Consider the following 26,207-nt stretch of genomic DNA (forward strand, 5'->3'; position numbering starts at 1 on the left):
TTCCTGGAGTGGACATGGTGGTGGATAGGTTGCATCAGATTTGGAGTCATGTGGTGGACAATTTGAAGTTGTCCCAGGAGAGGGCTCAGCAGTTTGCTAATCGCCGTCGCCGCGTGGGTCCTCGACTTCGTGTTGGGGACTTGGTGTGGTTGTCTTCTCGTTTTGTTCCTATGAAGGTCTCTTCTCCTAAGTTCAAGCCTCGGTTCATCGGTCCCTATAGGATCTTGGAAATTCTTAACCCTGTGTCGTTTCGTTTGGATCTCCCGTCATCGTTTGCTATACATAATGTGTTCCATCGGTCGTTGTTGCGGAAGTATGAGGTACCTGTTCCTTCGCTTGAACCTCCTGCTCCGGTGCTGGTGGAGGGAGAATTGGAGTATGTTGTGGAGAAGATCTTGGATTCTCGTGTTTCCAGACGGAAACTCCAATATTTGGTCAAGTGGAAGGGTTATGGTCAGGAGGATAATTCTTGGGTGGTTGCCTCTGATGTTCATGCTGCTGATTTGGTCCGTGCATTTCATAGGGCTCATCCTGGTCGCCCTGGTGGTTCTCGTGAGGGTTCGGTGACCCCTCCTCAAGGGGGGGGTACTGTTGTGGATTCTGTTTTTGGGCTCCCTCTGGTGGTTACAGATGGTACTGGGTGACTTGTGTTTTCTGCGGTCTCTGGTGTCCACCTGTTCTATCAGGATATGGGAGTTTCCTATTTAACCTGGCTTTCTTGTCATTTCCTCGCCGGCTATCAATGTAATCAGTGTGTCTTGTTACCTCTGCTTCCCGCTTCTGTAATCTTCAGGACAAGCTAAGTTTTTGATTTTCCTGTTCCACGTTTTGCTTAATTTTTGTCTTAGTCCAGCTTGCAGATATGTGATTCCTTTTTGCTGGTTGCTCTAGTGGGCTGATATTACTCCTCATGTTCCATGAGTTGGCACATGAGTTCAAGTAATTTCAGGATAGTTTTTTTGTAGGGTTTTTCGCTGACCGCGCAGTTCACTTTTGTATCCTCTGCTATCTAGCTTTAGCGGGCCTCATTTTGCTGAATCTGTTTTCATAACTACGTATGTGCTTTTCTCTCACTTCACCGTCATTACATGTGGGGGGCTGCTATTTCTGTGGGGTGTTTCTCTGGAGGCAAGAGAGGTCTGTGTTTCTTCTAATAGGGGAAGTTAGTCCTTCGGCTGGCGCGAGACGTCTAGGAATCATCGTAGGCACGTTCCCCGGCTACAGCTAGTTGTGTGTTGAGGTTCAGGATCGCGGTCAGCTCAGTTTCCATCACCCTAGAGCTTGTTTTGTTTTTTGTGCTTGTCCTTTTGTGATTCCCTGCCTTTGGGATCATGACAGTTCTCTCTGTGAGCTTCCGTTGGTGGAGGAAAGTGGTACTGCGGCTTCTGAGTTTCCTTCCTCAGGTAATGTGGTGAAGTCGTTAGGTGCTGCTCTATTTAACTCCACCTAGTGCTTTGATCCTGGCCTCCAGTCAATGTTCTAGTATTGGACCTGTTTCCTCCTGGATCATTCCTGTGGCCTGCTGCTCTGCATAGCTAAGTTCCTCTTTGCTATTTGTTTGCTGTTTTTTTCTGTCCAGCTTGTCAATTTGTTTTTTTCTGCTTGCTGGAAGCTCTGGGACGCAGAGGGTGTACCTCCGTGCCGTTAGTTCGGTACGGAGGGTCTTTTTGCCCCCTTTGCGTGGTTTTTGTAGGGTTTTGTGTTGACCGCAAAGTTACCTTTCCTACCCTCGCTCTGTTCAGAAAGTTGGGCCTCACTTTGCTGAATCTATTTCATCTCTACGTTTGTCTTTTCATCTTTACTCACAGTCATTATATGTGGGGGCTGCCTTTTCCTTTGGGGTATTTCTCTGAGGCAAGGTAGGCTTATTTTCTATCTTCAGGCTAGCTAGTTTCTCAGGCCGTGCCGAGTTGCATAGGGAGCGTTAGGCGCAATCCACGGCTGCCTTTAGTGTGGTTGGAGAGGATTAGGGATTGCGGTCAACAGAGTTCCCACGTCTCAGAGCTTGTTCTTGTTTTTTGGGTTATTGCCAGGTCACTGTATGTGCGCTGACCTCTATGTCCATTGTGGTACTGAATTACCTTTCGTAACAGTGATGGCACTCTTTTATTTTGTGAAAAATGGACAACACATTGGGGAATTGGGCATGGCATTACATTGGGTCTATTTCCTAACTCTGTCTCCTGCAATCTGTCCTGTACCTGCCAGTAGATCACCAGGGTGAACGTGCTCTGTACGGTACATGTTTGCCAAGGGGCCTGTGATGGCACTCTTTTATATATAAAAAAAAACGGATTTTACATTGGGGAATTGGGCATGACATTTCTTTGGGCCTACTTCTTAACTCGGTCTCCTGCAATCTGTCTTATACCTGCCAGTAGATCACCAGGGTGAACGTGGTCTGTATGGGGCATTTAGGTCTAGGGGGCTGTGATGGCACTATTTTAATCAGTCCAAAAAGGACCCCACATTGGGGAATTGGGCATGGCTTTCCATTGGGCCTACTTCTTAACTCTGTCTCCTGCAATGTCTCTTGAATAACTGCCATAGATCACCAGGGTGAATGTGCTTTGTACTGTTATAGGCTGGTGAAGTTTGGTCAAGAGGGGCTGTGATGGCACTAGTCTATTTTTACAAAAGGTACCCCACATTGGTGAAACCACATCCTTGTTGGAAAAGACTTCATAGTATTTGTGTACCTTAAAGAGCTCACTTGGGGGGTGTGGCTTAGGCACCATCAGGAGAGGAAGCTTCTTCCAGGAGCTCCTGATCTCCAGCCTGGAAATCAACATCCATCGGCAACACTGCTGCTGTAAATCATCTTGTCTTACCATCTAAAGGTACCTTCACACTCAGCAACTTTACAACGAGAACGACAACGATCCGTGACGTTGCAGCGTCCTGGATAGCGATCTCGTTGTGTTTGACACGCACCAGCGATCTAGATCCTGCTGTGATATCGCTGGTCGTTGCTGAAAGTCCAGAACTTTATTTGGTCGTCAGATCAGCGTGTATCGTTGTTGTTTGACAGCAAAAGCAACGATGCCTGCAATGATTTACATGGAGCTAATGACCTGTGACGACCTGTGAGAACGATAAGTGAGTAACCCTTACGTCACTGGATCGCTCCTGCATCGTTCTGGAGCTGCTGTGTTTGACATCTCTACAGCGACCTAAACAGCGACGCTCCAGCGATCTAGTTTAGGTCGGATCGTTGTCTATATCGCCGGAGCGTCGCTAAATGTGACGGTACCTTAAGCCTCCATGAGAGTATGCTGCATCTGGTGGACCACAAGAAAATAGCTTTTACAGAGTGTGAAGGGATCTCTGGAGCCTGAGCCTCGAGGCCTGGTGAGTGTAACAGGCCAGTGCTTCTCCTGTGGGGGAGGGCCTGTGATTTGCTCTCTGCACCTCTCGCTTCCCAAACATCTAAGGGTACCGTTACACTATACGATTTACCAATGATCTAGACCAGCGATACCACCTGGCCGTGATCGTTGGTAAGTCGTTGTGTGGTCGCTGGAGAGCTGTCACACAGACAGCTCTCCAGCGACCAACGATGCCGAGGTCCCGGGTAACCAGGGTAAACATCGGGTTACTAAGCGCAGGGCCGCGCTTAGTAACCCGATGTTTACCCTGGTTACCAGCGTAAAAAAAAACAAACACAGTACATACTTACATTCCGGTGTCTGTCCCTTGCCGTCTGCTTCCCGCACTGACTGACTGCCGGCCGTAAAGTGAAAGCACAGCACAGCGCGCTGTGCTCTGCTTTCACTTTACGGCCGGCAGTCAGTCAGTGTGGGAAGCAGACGGCAAGGGACCTGACGGACACCGGAATGTAAGTATGTACTGTTTTTTTTTTTTACATTTACGATGGTAACCAGGATAAACATCGGGTTACTAAGCGCGGCCCTGCGCTTAGTAACCCGATGTTTACCCTGGTTACAAGCGAACGCATCGCTGGATCGGTGTCACACATACCGATCCAGCGATGACAGCGGGAGATCCAGCGACGAAAGAATGTTCCAAACGATCTGCTACGACGTACGATTCTCAGCAGGGTCCCTGATCGCTGCTGCGTGTCAGACACAGCGATATCGTATGGATATCGCTGGAACGTCACGGATCGTACCGTCGTAGCGACAAAAGTGCCACTGTGAGACGGAACCCTAACAGCAGAAACACCAGCACTTTTATCATCTTCCAGAGGTTTCCTTAATCCTTCTCTGCCCACAGTCAGATCTATTAGGAGATTCCCCCTGAGCAGAGAGGTGATTACAGCCTGCACAAGCTTGCAATAGCCCTGTTCTCATAGTGGGGGGGGGACCAGGACAAATCCTCCTCTGCTGAGCAAACACGACTCCAGTGTGAGAGATAAGAGAGGCTGACAATATCCCTTCTAGTCAACAGAAGCTGATCGTCTACCACTGTCACTCTCCTCCATAAGAGAAGATAAACCATTTCTTTGGAATCCCATCCCTTTTCCTGCAGCAGCACCCAGGAGAAAAATAAGACATATATCAGAGACAGTGTGCTTCCTGTATGTGTTTTCTCTGCTTCTACAACATCATCACTGAGTTGTACCCTCAAGTACACTGTCCTGGGCTTGTCCCACAACTAACCTTGTCATGCTGGACCTAAAATGAGGTGACGAGCTTTAGCATCACCAGACATAACGCGGCTCATACCTGCTTTCACTGACTCTACTGACCGCTGAGGTGCTTACCGCTAGAACCGCAGCACGACTGGGCACATGATGACCCGAGGCAGATCTAATAAGAAGGCCTCTCCTCCTCGCCTGCCAGACTTCTTTCCGCGGTCTCAAACCGCACATGCCGCAGGGAAAATGGCGCGGGCTTCTCCCTCCAGATCATCACACTCCTCCCGCGGCTCCCAGGATTCAGAAAGAGGTGAGACCTCAGCGGGAGCACAATATAGCAGCTCTGCACCTATGACCAGGGGGGATATGAAAGAATTCCTCACATCTATACGCGCCTCATTAAAAGAGGATATGCAGGACATGTTGAAGGAGATAAGAGGAGACATTAACTCCTTAGGGGCCCGCACGGATCATTTGGAAAACAAAATGTCCGAATATGTCTCTGTAATTAACGCTCTGGTGGATGAAAACCAAGTTATAAAAGGCAAGTTAGCAGGGGCATTTAATAAATTGCACGACTTAGAGGACAGATCCAGGAGGAACAATATTCGTGTGAGAGGAATCCCTGAGAATGTTGCAGATAAAGATTTAGCTGCTTTGATCCAGAATTTTATGCAGGCTGCCCTGCCCTCACTTTCCTCGAGAGATCTACTGGCGGAGAGGGGACATAGAACACCCAAGCCCAAGCATCTAGACCCATCTCTTCCTAGAGACATCCTTGCACGGATTCATTTGTACACTACTAAAGAGACATTCCTGCGGCAGATAAGGAGCCCCCCTAACCTTCCCCCTGAATTCCGGGATCTCCAGGTCTTCCCGGATTTGTCAGCTGCTACTCTGGCCAAAAGGAGAGAATACGCCCATGTCTGTAAAGCATTGAGGGACATCAACATACGTTACCGATGGGGGTTTAATCCTGTGCGTTTGATTATCACTTATGAAAGACGCACGGTCGCCTGCCCCTCGCCTAAACAGGCAGAGGAGAGGCTTACGGCCTGGAATATACCCTTTGCTCCCAGACCTGCGGATACAGGAAAGAAAATAGCCTCAGACTGGTCTACGGTTTGACAGTGCCACACGGACGGTGTCCGGATTGCTGAGCTCTCCTACTGCACCCCTCAGTGGGCCTTTGGATTGTGAACCTCTCACTTCCACCCCTCCACGCAGATTCTGTTTTGCGGACTGTCTGGACTGTTCCGGACGTTCCTACGAGGATTCCTCGTATATTGACCTATGTTTTGTTTTGTTTTCCTTTGTTTTTACTTTTTATTTTTTGGTTCTTTTTACTACATACTTGCCCTTCCCCTTTCTTCCCTCCAGGTTTTTTCTCTCCAAATCCCCGGGCATTCTCTGTCTATATTGATTTTTGATTGTTATTATGGAACTGGCAGTTATTTGTATATAAGTTTTGGTACACTGCCAGTGGGGTCACTGGGTAATACCAGCAGTATAGACTTTAGTATAATGGTACCATGACTTTACAAATTCTTTCTTTGAATGTCAGGGGTTTAAACTCCCCTGACAAGAGATCTATGATGTGGAGGGAGGTGAAGCGGTCGAGGGCAGATATTATCTGCTTGCAGGAGACCCATTTGTTGGTCGAGGATAATTTTAGGCTTCGTCATCCCCTCTTCCCACACATTCTATTTGCTAATGGCCCAACCAAAAAGGCTGGTGTGTGCATCATGGTGAAAAATACAATCGCTTTTAAATTGATAGCGCAAAATAATGACCCCATGGGTAGGTGCTTAACTATCACGTGCTTATTGAATGGTGAGTTGCACACGTTGACAAATCTTTATGCTCCCAATGAGGGACAACATAAATTCCTGAGAACAACCCTTCATGAGGTCTCTGAGAATGTGAAGGGCAGCAATATAATATGTGGTGACTTTAATCTCCCCATGCATGTGGACCTTGATTGCTCTTCTGGTAGCAGACGACCTAGAGGGGACTTGACTCTCCTCACAGGCGAATTTCACCTGCATGATTATTGGAGATATTCGCATGCATCTGAGAAGGATTATACCTTTTACTCTTCCAGGCATTCCACATACTCCCGTATTGATTATTTTCTAACAGACAGTGCAACCTTGTCCAGATGTAGATCCGCAACTATAGGCTTAATAACGTGGTCTGATCACGCTCCCATCACTCTAACTCTTACTTTAGCACACCAAGCTAACCCAGCCTTTAGGTGGCGATTAAACGACGCACTGCTGTTGAATGGGGAGGTGTTAGATAGAATCTCTTCGGAGTTGGAACACTACTTTCAGATAAATGATAATGGAGAGGTTTCTGATGAGTCCTTATGGTTGGCACATAAAGTAGTGATTAGAGGTGTGCTTCTCCAACAAGCTTCCTACCTGAAAAGGAAGAGGGAGAGTGGCAGAGAGGCTTTACTTTCCCACTTGCAATATTTAGACAATATCAACAAGTCTGCTCCCACGCCTTCTATCTCTGAGGAGATCTATCAGATTAGGTTTAAATTGAGAGAAAATCTCTTGGCCAGATATGCACATAACATGAAGAAATTCAAGACTAATCTATATGCCGCAGGTGATAGGGCAGGTGCACTCCTGGCACGCAGAGTACGTAAGAGGGAAGCTATGGACCATATCTTAGATAAAAATGGGAAGGTCCTCAGGAACCCTCAGGACATAGTCCAAGCTTTTGCAGAATATTATACCGGCTTGTATAATTTAAAAGATGACCCTTCTACTCCCCAGCCGGATCACCAATCTATTTATAAATATCTAGACTCTATAAAATTACCCCGTATTACATCTGAGCAGCTAAACTACCTTAATTCTCCCTTCACAGATGTAGAAATTAACTCGACGATTAAACAAACTAAATCTCATAAGGCCCCAGGCCCAGACGGGTTGACGAATGACTATTATAAATCCTTTTATCTGTTGCTGACTCCATATTTGCAGAGATTATTCTCGGTGTGGAGAGACTCGGGTACTGTGACGGCTCCTGGTTTGGAAGCTACCATATCTACCATACCCAAGCCTGGGAAACCCCTCACACACCCTGGTGACTTTAGACCCATTGCTCTGCTCAATTCGGATGTCAAAATATTCACTAAAATTATAGCGTCCAGACTAAAGCTTATTATCCCAACTATAATTTCACCGGACCAAGTGGGTTTTGTGGCCGGACGTGAGACGAAAGATGGGGTGCGGCGCATGCTGAATCTGATTAAAATAGCCGAGCTGTCTGGCCTACTCAGTGCATTCCTGTCGCTTGATGCTGAGAAGGCTTTTGACAGGGTGCACTGGGGGTATCTTTGGGCAGTATTGGAAAGGTTTGGACTGTCAGGCCCAATATTCTCAGCAATCTGTGCTATGTATTCGACTCCTTGTGCCAGGGTCTTGACATCCGGTTTTTTATCTGGTCCGTTTCAGATCACAAATGGCACTCGTCAGGGTTGCCCACTCTCTCCTATTATTTTCGCACTGTGCATGGAGCCGCTCGCTGAACGCATAAGAACCTCTATTAATATCACCGGCATCAGGGTTGGACAGATGGAGTACAGAATTGGCTTGTATGCTGATGATGTTATTCTATCCTGTGTCAACTTGGAGACATCCTTGACAGCTATTACCTTGGAACTCAGGGAATTCAGTAATGTGTCATACTACAGGTTGAATCCCACGAAGTCCTTGTTGTTTCCAGTGGTGGTTCCGTGTGCGGCCAAGTCGAAAATGGAGGCTGAGTTACCATTTAAATGGATGACAGAGGGTATCCCGTACTTGGGAGTTATATTGACGGGCTCTGAACAGATTGTCGAGAAGAATTTCTCTAAATTGATCACACAGGTTAGGGTACAACTTAACCATTTTCACAAAGTTATGACATCCTGGATTGCCAGGATTAATGTTTTCAAAATGATGATCCTGCCTAAAATACTGTATCTCCTTAGGTGTATCCCATTAAAAATCCCCAAACGTTTGATTTTGAAATTACAAACTATGACATACGATTATATTTGGTCACACAAAAAATCCAGAATCTCTAGGACCTTGAAGTACTATCCGTACAAACGGGGAGGGCTGGGAATGCCGAACCTCATGCTGTACCATAGAGCGGCCATACTAACTGGACTTAGAGACTGGTGGCAGGCAGACAAAGACCACAGATGACTCAAAATAGAAAACTATTATGCCAAAACTAGATCTACCCGTACAATTCTTGAGGCTGAATCTATTGCAATCACTGATTATTCCCCTCCCTTACCAACCATGAAAATCGCGCTCCACTATTGGAGGACACTGGTCCCTTCCTTGATTAAATAATCTCATGACTCCCTATCCTTAAAAGCCCTTGAGACACACATCCCATTTATTAATCTCCAGCCTTGGGTTGATGCTGGAATCGTAACATTACGGCAGATATTGGATGCCGCTGGCCTTGTCCCCTTTGACCGCTTGGCCTCCAACTTCCCGAATGTCCGGAGATATTTCTATCAATATTTGAAGATACGTCATCTACTTCATAATTCCCCAAACTCGCCTTTCTTCAACTCCCATTTAAATAACAGGGTTAATGGTTATTTCTTGTTGCCTGACTCTGGCCCTAAGGGAATTTCAATATTATATAAATCCTTAAACGACCCAGCAGAAGATGTTAAACTGCCATATATGATCAAGTGGGAACAGGATCTGGACTTCCTATCGGACCCGATAGATTGGGAGGAGGGACTGGGTGAAGTATTACGGGTATCTGCCTGCGTCAATCATCTCGAACAATTGAAATAAGTACACCTTAGATGGTATCAATATCCGGTTCAGGTGGCTCACTATGACCCTACCGGGTCAGACAAATGCTTGAGGGGGTGCGGTCACAGGGGAACTCTGGAACACACCTGGTGGTCGTGTCCAATTCTTCAGCCCTGGTGGAGAGATATGGACCTTTTAATTGCACAAGTCTTGGGGATCCAGCTGACTATGTCACCTAGGCAGGCCATTCTTCACATCTGCCTGGAGGACATTCCACACATACTTCGAGGTACACTATCACATATTCTAATAGCTGCCAGGTTATTAGTCCCCTCAAGATGGAAAGACACTAATCCTCCCAATATTAGTGACTTAATTAATAAACTTAATTTCCACTGCCAATATGAACTCGCTTTGGCTCACTCCATGACTGCCAAAACCAAAAGACAAAATGTTTGGCACCCTTGGCTACATAGTGGTCATTCCTCTATTGACCCGCACCACCTTGTTTGATCGTTTACTTGAGTGGGAAAAAGAAAGCATAATTGACATGTCTGTTTTTGTGTTTGTAATATTCTTATTCTGCCATAGTTTGCCAGAACCCCTTGTCTATAACTGAATTGCTAGATAATGTCTTGTGAATGCCTATACTCCTTTCCTCCCCCCCCATTCCCCCTACTGTACCTATCCCTCCCCCCGCCTCTCTCCCCTACTTCTTCCTTTCTGATTGATTTGGTTTTTCTCCTTACTTATTTCTGGTCATTTTTAGTTGACCTCTGTTACTGTTATTACTGTTTGACTGCACTGTATTGTTTTGGAAATCTTCAATAAACACTAATTGATAAAAAAAAAAAAGAGCTCACTTGAAAAGCTCCTTTTTGTGTTGCCTGTTTGCTAACATTGGACACAATTCACTTCATATAAATTTGATAAAGCAATGCTGTTACTTTGCCTCAGTAGTTCATTAAAAATATAGCTTTGTCCACTATATTTGCTTTTCTTCTTGCGAACCTTAACTTTGTCTGCCTCAAATGTACAAATGGAGAATATACACATGGCGATTTGTAAACAAGATTGAAATACTGTATACCGAATGCATTCAGACAATCACATAGCTTCATTTCTTGTAACACATTTAGAGATGTGACAGACAATGCTCATAGTGACACAATCTTGAGAAATGTTTGTTTATTCTCTTCACAAACAGTTCTATATGTTTGCTGTTTGTCATTGTAAAATATTAAGGTTTACTGAAACTATGCCGGTGGTGGTTTGATCTAAATCCTTGTGGCTTTTATTTTCTAGGGGTTTATGGCCCCTCGTCTGATGACTCCATGATATCTCAGTTTCATCCAACCTTGAAAAGTGGTTACTTGAAGGTGTTAGTGAAACTAGAGATACTACATAGTGTTGTTCACTATATAAGACCAGAGAAAAATGACTAAGACAGATGACAAAGCTGGGGTACCTGTACATGTACAGTGTGCTGATACCTGCATAAATGAGGACGCCCATGCAGTGTAGGTAATCTCCCAGGGGTTCTCTGTCTTGGTGTTGCTTCTCTGATATTCAAGAAGATATATAATCCACATGGAAGAAGGTCCCCCAAAGAGTTCTCCTCAAAAGTCAAATACTGCCCTAAGCAGATAAGTCCACTGATATACTGATCTCTAATATAAATCACAAAGAGCAACAGTACAAATAACTATACCAAAGTTAAAGTCTGCCATAACCTAAGTCCCTATGGCGTATAATAAGATCAGCATAATGGCCAACAATAAGAAAAAACGTACCAGAGCACACATTACCAGAATAAGCTCCCAATGGACATGCCCATAGTTGATCAGATCACTGAGGAGAACAAAGTAGCTAGGGAATCAGCCCCCATGTGGCCCACCCAACACGTATCGTCACATAAGTGACTTCATCAGGGGTAATGATAGTGTGGTGTCTACCAGCCTGATTTATATAGTACTTACTAATTGTGCAACAGAGAACAGCTGCTGGAAATCTCCCATGAGGGAGCAAGCAACACCACTGAGCCCCAGCTTCCTGGCGTCCCGGAAGTATCTACTGCGCATGAACAATAGTAACCTAGGTGATAGAGCGAAGCTATTAGGTAGGCGCACATACCCGGCCGCATGATCAATAGTAACCAACGTGGTACAGCGACACTACTGCATACACGCACCAATCCAGTTAGCGGCTGGAATGGGGAAGTCCCCCCAGTCAGACTAACTGCTAGCCACACGCTTATGAGGCCGGATTCCCAGCGCCCGTGGAAGCACAGTTTCACAATACGTCACCACCGCTCCAGTTCCAGGGCATGATCGTGCATGCCCGAGAGTATCAGATCGCGCCGCAGTGCAGAAGGAATGGTCTCCTAGATAACACCTCCAGCGTCGCCTGTATGCGCAGGCACCCCTTGTGTCCTAGGTACAGAGCTTAAAGCGCAGCAGTAATCTAATACCCCGAGACCGAGAAGGACGCCCGGATGGTGTGCTGCTGTGAAGGGCCCAATCAAGCAGGCACACCATCATCGCTTCCTCCAAGCCCCAGAGGTAATAACTATGTCTATACAGTCACTAAAAGGAGTATCCCGTCACCAATATTAGGTGCATAGGTCTCTCACTGCCATAAGGTTACCACTGTGACCGCATATCTATCTTACAATGCATCTCCCAGACATTGTCCCAAGATGAAAGACAATATGTATTTCTGCTACACAAACCCCATATAGTTCAAACACTACAGTGTTGTACCTACATCAGAACCTAAAGTTCCTCTATAGTGGTGCACTAAAGGGGGACCCCTAATGTCCCTCATCACTGCATGTGAGTCATGTTGTAAACACAAGGAAAAGAGAAGACTGCTGTCACTACCCATCAACCTTTGTATGCAGGACACTGTACCACAGTGCTTCTATAGGCCCTTCCAATCCCTGCACACTAACAAGTGTGGGCAAAAGAGGGAGATTCATTAATCCCATACAGATCTTATAGGGGGAGGGTGAACTCACATCACCTAAACAAACAAGGGCTACGTCCTTCCCATCCTAATGGGGGGATACTCTTTTCAGGTTATAACAAATCTCACAGAAGAGATGAGACGACCTATTGCCTCTCATTTTGTATGGTGGTCATTCCAACAAGAAGATACTCATCCAAATCATTAACCTCCCAAAGGGGCCTGTCAACAGGACATCAAACCATAGGCAAATGGACTATAAACCAGTCTCTCAATTCGCATACTAAAATTTATTATTTATATTTCCAATGGAGAATATGGTTTCGCAGCAGAAGAAGGTATCACCCTCCTATGCTAGGTACAAAAAGACCGGGGAGGAGGGATAAAATAGAAAAATACAAGTTGCTAAACCCATGGCTCCCCTCCACATATATCCAAAACATCCCACATTCACATGATCAATGCAAGTAATGAAAGTGTATAACGGTACTATAGTATCAACGTAACCATCAGAGGTGGCAATATCACTAACCAACTACTAAGATGTGAATCAAAGTGGATTTACAGATTACGGAGCCTTGCACCAAGAGGACTTAACGAAGAGCTCCTGTTTACGGGGTTCTACAAGCAACTATAAAATGTTCTTTGTTTCTTTCCCCCACCGTTATACACTTTCATTACTTGCATTGATCATGTGAATGTGGGATGTTTTGGATATATGTGGAGGGGAGCCATGGGTTTAGCAGTGATCTGATCAACTATGGGCATGTCCATTGGGAGCTTATTCTGGTAATGTGTGCTCTGGTACGTTTTTTCTTATTGTTGGCCATTATGCTGATCTTATTATACGCCATAGGGACTTAGGTTATGGCAGACTTTAACTTTGGTATAGTTATTTGTACTGTTGCTCTTTGTGATTTATATTAGAGATCAGTATATCAGTGGACTTATCTGCTTAGGGCAGTATTTGACTTTTGAGGAGAACTCTTTGGGGGACCTTCTTCCATGTGGATTATATATCTTCTTGGGTAATCTTTCTATGTTTTGTTTTTTAAATTTTTTTTAAATGTTTTTAAATTTGTATAGTGTGTGGTTTAAAGACTTGTAATTAATAAAAATTTGTTATATTTGGCGATCCCTGCGTTTATGCATGTTTCTTTTTCTGTGTTTGCCATATCTGTATCTGACATACAGCGGGTTGAGCGCATAGATGATCATAGATGGTGCCCTCTATCAAGTAGTTTTGCTTCTCTGATATTCCAGACGGATGATGTTTAAAAGCCTCTTGGTGATGATCTAAAAGCCTCTTGGTGATAGTCAAACTGACTATGCAGCAGAGCTAGCCATGCCGCCAATGTGTAAAACAAAGGAGTATGGAGTACAAAATGCATATTTTGAAGTGGATTTTCCTGGGCCCATCCACTATGTGGGTTCCAAAGTCTAATGGGGTGCATATGACTATGCAGCAGGGCTCGACTTCCTGCCAATGTATAAAACAAAGGATTATGGAGCACAAAATGCATATTGTGAAGTGGATTTTCATGGGCCCATCCAGTATTTGGGTTCCAAGGCGTAATGGGGTGCATATGACTGACTAAGAAGCAGGGCTCACCTTCCTGCCAATGTATAAAACAAAGGAGTATGGAGCATAAAATGCATATTGTGAAGTGGATTTTCATGGGCGCATCCACTATGTGGGTTCCAAGGCCTAATGGGGTGCATATGGCTATGCAGCAGGGCTCGCCTTCCTGCCAATGTATAAAACAAAGGAGCATGGGAGCACAAAATGCATATTGTGAAGTGGATTTTCCTGGGCCCATCCAGTATGTGGGTTGCAAGGCGTAATGGGGTGCATACGAATTGGTAGCAGGGCAGGCCTTGAATTCAATGCAACAGTTTTTCAGGAGTCCCCCATGGACATCATATGACAGGGGCATTGTCGTGCGTCGTAATTTTTGGCAGCCCATCCACTCACAGCATAGGCTACAACAGCTTAGGAGACCCACTGTTTCATAATGGCCCTTTAAGAAGATTAATGCCGCCTGATGCACCAGTAAAAATAGGCTCTGTGACTTTAAAAGTCCCTCATTCGTAAATGAAACAAGATGGGTCTGCTTATGTGTCACATACCACATGGCCAGCTAGGGTTGTTAAATGTTACAGTGACATTTCACAGTGAATGCATTTGTAGTGGTTGAAAGCAATGTTAAAGTTGAAAAATGCTTCAAAAACGCTGTGTCTGAACTAAGACTAAGTGAGAGAGGAAATTTTCGGTCTGGGGTTAAATATTTGGCCGTATAGGCAAGTCATTAACCTGCAAAGGATGTACCTTGACATATTTCCAAGCAAAACCCGGTTTGGTTTCGTTTCCATGTGTTTTTTTTGGCACTGGGAAAAATGGCATGAATCTCAGAAAAAAATTATTAAGGCTGTGAACTAGGAGTCAGGAATGATTCCAGGGGCGATTCCCATGAGGTCTCTGTGTCATTTGAGCAGTGTTTCCATCATTTTCAGACTTTTTTTAGACCTTAAAAGGACCCCCGGGGGGATCGCAGTAAAAATACTCGGGTCTCCCATAGACTTACATTAGGTTCGTTGTTCTGGCTGAGTACCTGAGTATTCCAATTTGCTCGACCCGAGCAACGAGCACCCGGGCATTTTAGTGCTCGCCCATCACTATTAAGTATATAATTCTACATGTGTTAATTCATAGTTTTGATGCCTTCTGTGTGAATTTACAATTTTCATAGTCATGAAAATACAGAAAAATCTTTAAATGAGAAGGTGTGGCCAAAGTTTTGGTCTGTACTGTACTGATGGCTGCATATGGTCCGTGACATTGGAGACTATATTCGGGTGCGTGTCTCCAGCGCCAAGAATAAGTTTCCTCGACAACGGCCTGCTGGGTTACTTTACCCCCTGTCGGTGGCAGACAGGCCCCGGGAAATGGTCAGGATGGACTTCGTTGGGGGCTTACCCAAGTCCCGTAACTGCACAATTATTTGGGTAGTCACCGACCACTTTTCCAAAATGGTGCACTTGGTGCCTCTTCCACGGCTACTTTCTGCATATGCCTTGGCAGTGTTGTTTATCAAGCATATTTTACGCCTACACGGTATGCCAGATGAAATTGTCAGTGACCGGGGTACCCAGTTTGCATCTCAGTTCTGGAGAGAGCTTTGTCGTCTACTCAGCATAGAGCTTACTCTCTCTCTTCAGTATACAATCCCGAGACGAATGGGTTGGTAGAGAGGGCCAACCAGACCCTGGTCACATACCTGCGACATTTTGTTCCAGCCAGGCAGGATGACTGGGCATCCTTGCTACCGTGGGCGGAGTTTGCACTGAACAATGCAGTAGCCAACTCCACTGGGCAAACCCCTTTCCTCCTTAACTACGGCTAGCATCCGTGGGTTCCTGGGGCCATGCCGGTGTCGTCCACCGACGCTAGGGTGGCAGAATCGGCTGTGGAGGCACATGACATTCAAGTTTGCTTCCTTATATAGCAGGTGAAGATAACCCGTGTGTGTTCACATTATACCGTCATATACTGTGCGCCATTACCGATCAGCAGGTGTAATCTCTGCACGGTGGACCCCGGGCTGCAAACACACCTTATACCATACTTATAATTATTTGGTGCATTCTGCCAGCGCTAACATCTGATTTTTTTTTTTTAATATAAAAATGAGTTTAACAAGGCTAGCAGACAGAACTGTGCAACTTATGCCTGCAAAGCTACGATTTTTTCACTACAGATACACTAGGCCTCAGCCTCCCATAACAGACTGTATACATTTTTTGTTTTTTTGCTGATTTAAAAAAATAAATAAAAAATGAGTTGAACAAGGCTAGCAGACAGAACTACGCAACTCATGCCTGCAGTGCAATGATTTTTCGACCACAGATACACCAGGCCTGAGTCTGACATAACAGACTGTATAATTTTTTATTTTTTTTTTAAATTAAAATGAGTTGAACAAGGCTAGCAGACAGAACTATGCAACTTATGCCTGTGAAGCTACGATTTTTCCACCACAGATACACCAGCTGTCAGCCTGAGATAACAGACTGATCTAAATGTGGCCTTGATTTTTTAGGGCACAACTAAATTGTGTCAACAAGTTGGCTATGACACAAAAAAAAATGTTGGTGCACTCACATCTGATGCCTAGTACAAAAAAAATTATTAGATTTGCAAGCTCTCTACATTGGAATAATCTGGCTGTAGTCTGCAGCGTGACCAAGCAAATAAATGTAGAAATAAGAGGGCTACGGATTTAGAATAAAAGGAGCAGGTATAAGATGAAAAAAACAAAATTGCCACAGATAACTGCAGCTAGGTATATATTAAATAAGCAGCAGCAGCAGACAGTTATGGAGCTTTTGGAGGTATGCAGTGAGACCTATGTACTCACATACAGTGCCTGCAGGCCTTGCACTGATATGGATATGTGCACATAGACTCCCTTGCCTACCTAGCGCTGCAATCTCGGGATGCCAGAATTAGCCCTGAAAAGGACTGTTGGTTTCTCAGGAGTTGCGGACTGAACAGTTGCAGACCTACACTAACTATTAAAAGCACGATTCTGACCCTATCTCAGCAGCAGCTCTCCCTATACTCGCTAAGTCCGGAGCAGAATGCGGCGAACAGGGCGACGCCAGGTCTCTTGTAGACCTGATGACGCTCTGCAGCCAGCCAATCACTGTAATACCACAACAAAGATGGCTGTGGCATTACAGTGCATGGCAGACAATCCCTGCATTGTCACTGGCGCTCTAAAAAGTGACAGAATTGCAGGGCGGAGACCTGAGCTACCGCCGAATGATTCCGGAAATACTCGGTGCTCGCCGAGCATAGTGATACTCAGGCGAGTATCAAGTAGTGTCGAGCACAAATCTCTCATCACTACACCTTATCGATCCTTTATTTTTTAGTTCTAAAAGTTATCAGGTAAAGTAAATCAAGTAAAGTTTTTCATCCAAATTTATAAAGAAAAAACAGGAAAGTTCGGCGTCCGTACCAAACACCTACTGTTTGGGCACAGACACCGAACACAGACTTCTCCAAACTGCCCGAACACTGGGTGTTTGTCATGCTGTCATGTGCATAAAACAGTGCGGCAAACACTGCTTCTGATCGGCAGCAAAATCATCCCCGCTGGTCAGTGAGCCACAATTCCCACGCTGTTAAATGACAGTGTGAGCGCTCAGCTGTGATCAGAGGTATAAAGTTTACCTCCGGTCACTGATGTCAGCTGGTGAGACTACAGCTCCCATCATCCGACATCTGCTGCCGATAATAACAGTGAGAGCAGGATCGGCTGATGGGAGAATTCATCTGCCGCTCCTGCACTGTAAATAAATAATTTTTAAAAATCCTGGCGTGGGTTCCCCTGTATTTTTGCAAACCAGCCATGCAAAACTCACAGCTGGAGGCTTCAACCCTCAGCTGTCAGCTTCAGAAAAGGCTAGTTATCAAGAATAGAGGCCCGGCTCTTCCCACTGGCCCTGTAGCAGTGGCAAGTGGGGTGATAGTTGAGGATGTTGATGTCACCTTTGTATTGTCAGGTGACATCAAGCCCCGAGGTTAGTAATGGAGAGGCGTCTCTAAGACACCTATCCATTACTAATCCTATAGTGACATTGTAAGTAAAGACACAGCCTGAATAAAGTCCTTTAATTGAAAAAATTACAGTCTCTTAATAATCTTAATTAAACCATACTTACAACCTCGCCTAATTCCACAGAAGCCCTCGATCTCCTGTGATAAAACTAAAATTAAAAAAAATATATACCATACCTGTCTGTAATTCTGTCCCACGCCGTAATCAATGTTTGGGGGATAAACAGTTTTCAACATGGACGGCGCCAAGATGAGACCGTCCCACCTAAAAACCACTGGTGACCGAACTGCTGCGAGCGCAGCCTCAGTGACTAGCGGTGACGTCACTGAGGCTCCATTCCTAGCTGGGCTGAACTGCGGTGACCTCGGTGAGATCCCCGCAAGCACTGTGAGGAAAAACTCTCACGGTGCTAGCGGGGATGTCACTGAGGTCACAGCAGTTCAGCCCAGCTAGGAACGGAGCCTCAGTGACTGGAGGTAACCTCGATGATGGCACCACTGTATATACAACATACAATGGTCTCTTTGAGGCCTTTATGCAATGATACCACATTTATCATATGATAACACTACAGACACTGTGGATCTGTGACGCCTGTGATCTGTAAGAAGATGAATTATCTTCAGCCCAAGAGCATTACACTGGCAAAACACCAGTATTAGTGACCTACATGCCCTGGTTGGCATCTAGCAGTGCCTCTCTACAGTACAGTGCTACATGTTCCACTGACATGTGTTTCGCCACCTGGGCTGAACCCTCAGTCGTTCCTCTGCAGATAAACATCTGGCAATTAAAGTTTGAAATTGGCAGAACTCTGTTGATGTCACATGAAAGAATAAAAATGTCTTTGTGCAAAATAAAACATACTCTATCAACAAAAAAGTGACAGAGGTGAATGGGTCTTGTTGAGAAACTTTTGTGCAAATAACCCAAGGACATCTGATCTGCTCACTCAGCCGCCCCCTCATCAATAGAAAGAGAGGTTATAAGAGGCAAACAGCAGCTGGATGAGACGCTCTTCGTATGCTGCCTTGTAGGAAATGAGGATGACTCTTCGAGTGCTGCTATGTCTCAGCCTGTGGGGTAAGTACATGTCCATACAAGCTCATGATGGAATATGTCAATTTGCATATTTAAAATGTTGTTTTTGCCACTGGTTCCCAGCACTGATAACCTCCAAAATCCGCTGTTATTGCTGATCCTGTCACTGTACAGTTATTCATGTAGTGAGCTAAATCCTGCAAAGATGAACATGAGCATTAGGCTACGTTCAGACTAGCGTTGTGCGCCGCTGCGTCGGCGACGCAACGCACGACACACGCAAAAACGCGGCAAAACGCACGCAAAAACGCTGCGTTTTGCGACGCGTGCGTCGTTTTTTCCGAAAATCGGACGCAAGAAAAATGCAACTTGTTGCGTTTTCTTGGTCCGACGCTTGCGGCAAAAAAGACGCATGCGTCGCACAACGCAACAAACAAAAACGCATGCGTCCCCCATGTTAAACATAGGGGCGCATGACGCGTGCGTCGCCGCTGCGTCGCCCGACGCTAACCCGACGCACACTAGCACAACGCTAGTCTGAACGTAGCCTTAGTGATGAGTAAATCTGACTATAATTGAATTCGATAGTTTGCTTGAATTTGGCAAGAAAATAACATTCAGATTAGTTATATTTGAAGCTAATGAAATGTATATTATTGTGCCCTGAGGTTTCTCCAGAACATAATAAACATATGTGAAAAAATTATACTTGCCTTTCCTGCTGTGCAGCCGCACTCTGGCCCAATCCTTCTCTCCAGTCCGTTCTTCACTGGGCTATCCTCGACATCTTCAAGCACACAGTATCTTTGGCATCTTCCGGCCACTCTATTGATCGTACCAAAGATATGAGAGGGCCAGATGAGTATTAATTATCTTAAATTTTTTTTTAATCCCTACACTTCCTGTCCCGGCTAGTGGCAATTTTATTGAATTCGCATAAATGAAATTGCCAAAAAAAAATTGAGATTCTGTGGAATCTAATTTTTTGTAAAACTCAAGACAAATTGACTTCACCTTAAAGCCATTTTCTCATTTCTATAATTGTAATAATTTTTATAAATAATATTATCATTACAGAATAAAACAAAAATATATATTTGTCTTTGCATGTGACGTGTTTTAGAAATAATATATTATTTCTAACAATACAATTCAGGGCCTCACACTCTTGAATGGTCATGCTCCTCTGTACTTCTGTTGAGCCCTGTGTCGCTTCTGAATAACTTCTTCTCAGGACAGTGAGTTGGCAAATACCTGATAGCAATAGATTGATCTCCACATGGGCAATTTTAATTGATTTCTTTGGATGAGGTGATCATTGATAGTTTTGAATGTATCAACTGTGACTCACTATTTGAGCAATATTCATTACTTTAGAATTCCACATTTCATTGGTAGCTCATGGGGATCTTCAGAGAATGACCACCCTCTCCCCAGCATGCATAACAGAGCTGCACATAGAATAGCTGAGCTGGGCTACAACCCACTTATCAGGGAAATAACAATTTTGTAGAAGGGTCTGGGGGATATTATTTTTTGTTTAAAGGTTCATTGGTGCATTTGTTTTTTTATGAAGTAGATACGGTCATTAGGTGTAAATGTAGCTGGTATCAGAGGGATATTCAGCATACCATAGCTGAGCTTTGCTTACAACCCAGATGTTAGATATTTTATTAGAATAAACAATAGGGCCCATACAACTTTAGTATATACCTACAATATGCGCAGTCCCAGATTGGCCATCTGCCTGACCTGGCAGATTCCCGGTGGGCTGCAGCTCTGAAGAAAAAGTGGGCCGGGGCCCTGTTTTGTGGCCACTGGCCCTTTAAATTTTCTTCTTGTCAGACAGTCTGCACAGAACTTACAGGCTAGCCTTGTGCGGGTGTCCAAAGTAGGAATGGCAGAGTTCGGGGCAGTCCAGGCTACAGGAGATGTGGAGCGGCGGTGAAGGGGAGATGTGCTTCAGGCAAGCGTGACCAAGCACGTGATCGCCAGTGGGAGTGGCCGGAGGCGGAGACTGCACCCTGAAACCCAGAGAGCAAAGCTCGGGTGGACGGAGTAGTAGACATGTCGGAAAGGCACAGGACACGACCAGAGGACGGCACAGATACCAGAGGGTCAGACAGAGACATAGTCAGGGTCAGGCCGGGGTCAGAACCAGAGAGATAGGTGCAGTACCAAAGGGCCCACACAGAGCGGGTAGTCAGAAATTCAAGCAGAAGTTAACACCAATCAAGCCAGAAAACAGTACCAAGACAGTATACGAACTCACAACACAGGGACAAACTGGGTCAGAACCAAGAGATCAAGCACGATAAGAGGCACAAGGCACAGGCACACAAGGGTCAACCAACTCAGCTGAGGGCAGAAGTATAACTGACACCGGACCTAGGTAGATTGGCAACTAAATAGCCACCCACTGCCATAGAGAGGCAGATACATTTAACCCCTGTCTGACCAGGATGGGAAAAAGACAAAACCCCGTCCTGGATCATGACACTTCATATTGTCAAGGTGTATGTGTGTGCACACACAAAGCCACTGCGGTACATGGGGCTGATTCTAAGCCTTTCCTTCTCTGTACAAAAAGCAATGGATGCACTGAAGCCTTTCATCTGCCTTCATCTCCACAATCTGGGAAAGTCCTATAGAGATAGAGCCTTTTTATGTATACTTCTGTCCTAATGTCTCGTTTATGTGTACACCAAACCCAGTGTTTCCTATATATTGTATATACACCAATCTCAGGGTCTTCTATGTAATGTATATACAAGAGTATCTGATATAATGTATATATAGCAGTTGCAGTCTCCTATGTGATGTATATACAGCAGTCATAGTGTATTGTGTATGATGTGACTTTTTGTTAAAAAATATTAATTAAGTACTTTATGTTTTTATAGCTGAGTTCATGTATTCATTAATCGCAGTGTGCTGATGTATTATGTATGCTTAGGGTCATTAGGGTCCTCTGAGCATGCTTGAATGAAATGTATGTTTTATTGTCACACCTAACATGGCTTACTCTGTATACAGTGGGTACCGAAAGTATTCATACCCCTGTAAATTTTTCACTCTTTATTTAATTGCAGTCATTTGGTAAATTCATAAAAGTTCATTTTTTCTCATTAATGTACAATCTGCACCCCATCTTGACTGAAAAAACCCCAGAAATGTAGAATTTTTTGCAAATGTATTAAAAAATTAAAACTGAAATTTGACATGGTCATAAGTATTCAGACCCTTTGCTCAGTATTGAGTAGAAGCACCTTTTGAGCTAGTACAGCCATGAGTCTTCTTGGGAATGATGCAACAAGTTTTTCACACCTGGATTTGGGGATCTTCTGCCATCCTTCCTTGCAGATCCTCTCCAATTCCATCAGGTTAGGTGGCAAACGTTGGTGGACATCCATTTTCAGGTCTCTCCAGAGATGCTCAATTGGGTTTAGGTCAGGGCTCTAGCTTGACCAGTCAAGAATGATCACGGAGTTGTTCTGAAGCCACTCCTGTGCTATTTTAGCTGTGTGCTTAGGGTCATTGCCCTGTTGGAAGGTGAACCTTCAGCCAAGTTTGAGGTCCAGAGCACTCTGGAAGAGGTTTTCATCCAGGATATCTCTGTCCTTGGCCGCATTCATGTTTCCTTCAATGGCAACCAGTCGTCCTGTCCCTGTAGCTGAAAAACACCCCATAGCATGATGCAGCCACCACCTTGTTTCACTGTTGGGATTCTATTGGGCAGGTGATGAGCAGTGCCTGGTTTTCTCCACACATACCGCTTAGAATTATCATCAAAAAGGTCTATCTTTGTTTAATCAAACCAGAGAATCTTTTTTCTCATACAACCCCTGGCAAAAATTATGGAATCCACCGGCCTTGGCGGATGTTCATTCAGTTGTTTAATTTTGTAGAAAAAAATCAGATCACAGACATCGCACAAAACTAAAGTAATTTCAAATGGCAACTCTCTGGCTTTAAGAAACACTAAAAGAAATCAAGAACAAAAAATATGGTAGTCAGTAATGGTTATTTTTTTTAACCAAGCATAGGGAAAAAATTATGGAATCACTCAATTCTGAGGAAAAAAGTATGGAATCATGAAAAACAAACAAACAAATTCCAAAACATCACTAGTATTTTCTTGCACCACCTCTGGCTTTTATAACAGCTTGCAGTCCCTGGGGCATGAACTTAATGAGTGTCAAACAGTACTGTTCATCAATCAGGCTCCAACTTTCTCTTGCAATGGACCATTTTCTTCAACTTCCACCAAAGATTTTCAGTTGGATTGAGATCCGGAATATGTGAGGGCCATGACATTGACCTTATGTGTCTTTTTTCAAAGAATGTTATCACAGTTTTTGCTCTATGGCCGGATGCATTATTATCTTGAAAAATGATTTCATCATCCCCAAACATCCTTTCTTTTGATGGGATAAGAAAAGTGTCCAATATATCAACATAAACTTGTGCATTTATTGAAGCTGTAATGACAGCCATTTCCCCAGTGAATTTACCTGACATGCAGCCCCATATCATCAATGACTGTGGAAATTTGCATGTTCTCTTCAGGCAGTCATCTTTATAAATCTCATTGGAACGGTACCAAACAAAAGTTCCAGCATCATCACCTTGCCCAATGTTGATTCGCGATTCATCACTGAATATGACTTTCATCCAGTCAGCCACAGTCCATGATTGCTTTTCCTTAGCCCATTGTAACCTTGTTTTTCTCTGTTTAGGTGTTAATGATGGCTTTCGTTTAGCTTTTCTGTATGTAAATCACATTTTCTTTAGGCGGTTTCTTACAGTTCAGTCACAGACGTTGACTCCAGTTTCCACCCATTCGTTCCTCATTTGTTTTGTTGTGCATTTCCTGTTTTGGAGACATATTGCTTTAAGTTTCCGGTCTTGACGCTTTGATGTCTTCCTTGGTCTACCAGTATGTTTGCCTTTAATAACCTTCCCATGTTGTTTGTATTTGGTCCAGATTTTAGACACAGCTGACTGTGAGCAACAAATATCTTTTGCAACATTGCGTGATGATTTACCCTCTTTTAAGAGTTTGATAATCCTCTCCTTGGTTTTAATTGACATCTCACGTGTTGGAGCCATGATTCATGTCAGTCCACTTGGTGCAACAGCTCTCCAAGGTGTGATCACTCCTTTTTAGATGCAGACTAACGAGCAGATCTAATTTGATGCAGGTGTTATTTTTGGGTATGAAAATTTACAGGGTGATTCCATAATTGGTTCCTCAGAATTGAGTCATTCCATAATTTTTTCCCTATGCTTGGTTAAAAAAAGTAACCATTACTGTCTATCACATTTTTTGTTCTTGATTGCTTTTAGTGCTTCTTAAAGCCAGAAAGTTGCCACTTGAAATTTTGAAATGACTTTAGTTTTGTGCCATGTCTGTGATCTGCTTTTTTTCTACAAAAATAAACAACTGAATGAACATCCTCAAAGGCCGGTGATTCCATAATTTTTGCCATGGGTTGTAGTCTGGGAGTCCTTCATGTGTTTTTTAAGCAAACTCTATGCTGGCTTTCATATTTTTTGCACTGAGGAGAGGCTTCCATCGGGCCACTCTGTCATAAAGGCCAACTAGTGAAGGACTGCAATGATAGTTGACTTTGTGGAACTTTCTCCCATCCTCCTACTGCATCTCTGGAGCTCAGCCACAGTGATCTTGGGGTTCTTCTTTACCTCTCTCAACAAGGCTCTTCTCCCATGATTGCTCAATGTGGCTGGATGGCCAGGTTTAGGAAGACTTCTGGAGGTCCAAAACTTCTTCCATTTAAGGATTATGGAGGCCACTGTGCTCTTAGGAACCTTAAGTACTGCAGAAATTCTGTTGTAACCTTGGCCAGATCTGTGCCTTGCCAGAATTCTGTCTCTCAGCTCCTTGGCCAGTTCCTTTGACCTCATGATTCTCATTTGGTCTGACATACACTGTGAGCTGTGAGGTCTTATATAGACAGGTGTGTGTCTTTCCAAATCAAGTCCTCCAATGAAGGAGTAGAACCATCTCAAGGAGGATCACAAGGAAATGAACAGCATGTGACTTAAATATGAATGTTTGAGCAAAGGGTCTGTATACTTATAACCATGTGATATTTCAGTTTTTATTTTTTAATAAATATGCAAAAATTTCTACATTTCTATTTTTTTCAGTCAAGATGAGGTGTAAAGTGTACATTAATAAGAAGAAAATGAACTTTTTGAATTTACCAAATGGCTGCAATGAAACAAAGAGTGAAAAATTTAAAGAGATCTGAATACTTTCCATACCCACTGTATATAGAAAACTGGGAATAACCATATAGGTCATTGCCATTTTAGGGGAAAAAAGCACTTGTGAGACAAAAATAAATGCTTGTATTTATTAGAAATATACATTTTTATGAATAATATGTCATTTCCTTGTATAATCTTTATTCTGAAATTTTTCAGCTCTAAGCTCTGCAGCTCCCAATACAAGAAACGTACGTTGGTGTGTGACATCAGATACTGAAGAACAAAAGTGCCATGATCTGGAGACCTCTTGTCATGTAGATGAGATTCTACTAAAATGTGTGAAAAAATCCAGCACTGAGGACTGTGTGAGAGCGATCAGTGTGAGTACATCATCATGGAAGTCCACTTGGTAGAAGTGTCCATTGATATTCAGCTGATCACATAGTGTCTCGCCTGCAGGGGCAGGGTATAATCCTTGGGAAAATGAAGCATTACACAAAGCCCAATAAAATCAATGTTTTTTGTGATGCAGTACAGCACAGGTCCTCCCAGGTGTGAGACCATCTTTGTAGGTAGTCTCCTTTCTGGCCAATGGAATGAAATTGGGCATATGAAAATGGATAGTCTGACTTTAACTGATTCTTTCCAACTCTCCTAGAATATCTGAAATATAGACCTCAAGCATTTGGTTCCAGAATTGGCAAATCTCCTCTCGAAACTTTGCAGCGGAAGGTTTCATTGAGTGGAGACCTCCTTCACAATAAAGATTTTAGCTTTTACACACATTATAAATAGTGATTTATCACTTAGAGAGAAGATAACCACGTGATTCTGCTCCTTTAATCCATTTTTGTACGGCAATACATTTAATATTCAGCTATTTTGTTTTCTAGAAGAATTTAAAAAAAAATAAGTATAACTATGGTATTAGCTTTTAATATTGATTAA

The 26,207-nt window shown here is 43.9% G+C and overlaps 1 protein-coding gene across 1 annotated transcript in view; it reads left to right on the forward strand.

Moving 5' to 3' along the window:
• Positions 1 to 18,865: 18,865 nt before the first annotated feature.
• Positions 18,866 to 26,207, forward strand: part of LOC138638539 (saxiphilin-like) — an 82,859-nt gene continuing 75,517 nt past the window's right edge. The window contains exons 1-2 of the mRNA XM_069727919.1: positions 18,866 to 19,064; positions 25,476 to 25,639. Coding sequence (XP_069584020.1) covers positions 19,022 to 19,064; positions 25,476 to 25,639 — 207 coding nt within the window. The 5' untranslated portion in view covers positions 18,866 to 19,021. The remainder of the gene's footprint in view (positions 19,065 to 25,475; positions 25,640 to 26,207) is intronic.

Source organism: Ranitomeya imitator, chromosome 5, assembly GCF_032444005.1.
Source record: "Ranitomeya imitator isolate aRanImi1 chromosome 5, aRanImi1.pri, whole genome shotgun sequence".
NCBI lineage: Eukaryota > Metazoa > Chordata > Amphibia > Anura > Dendrobatidae > Ranitomeya > Ranitomeya imitator.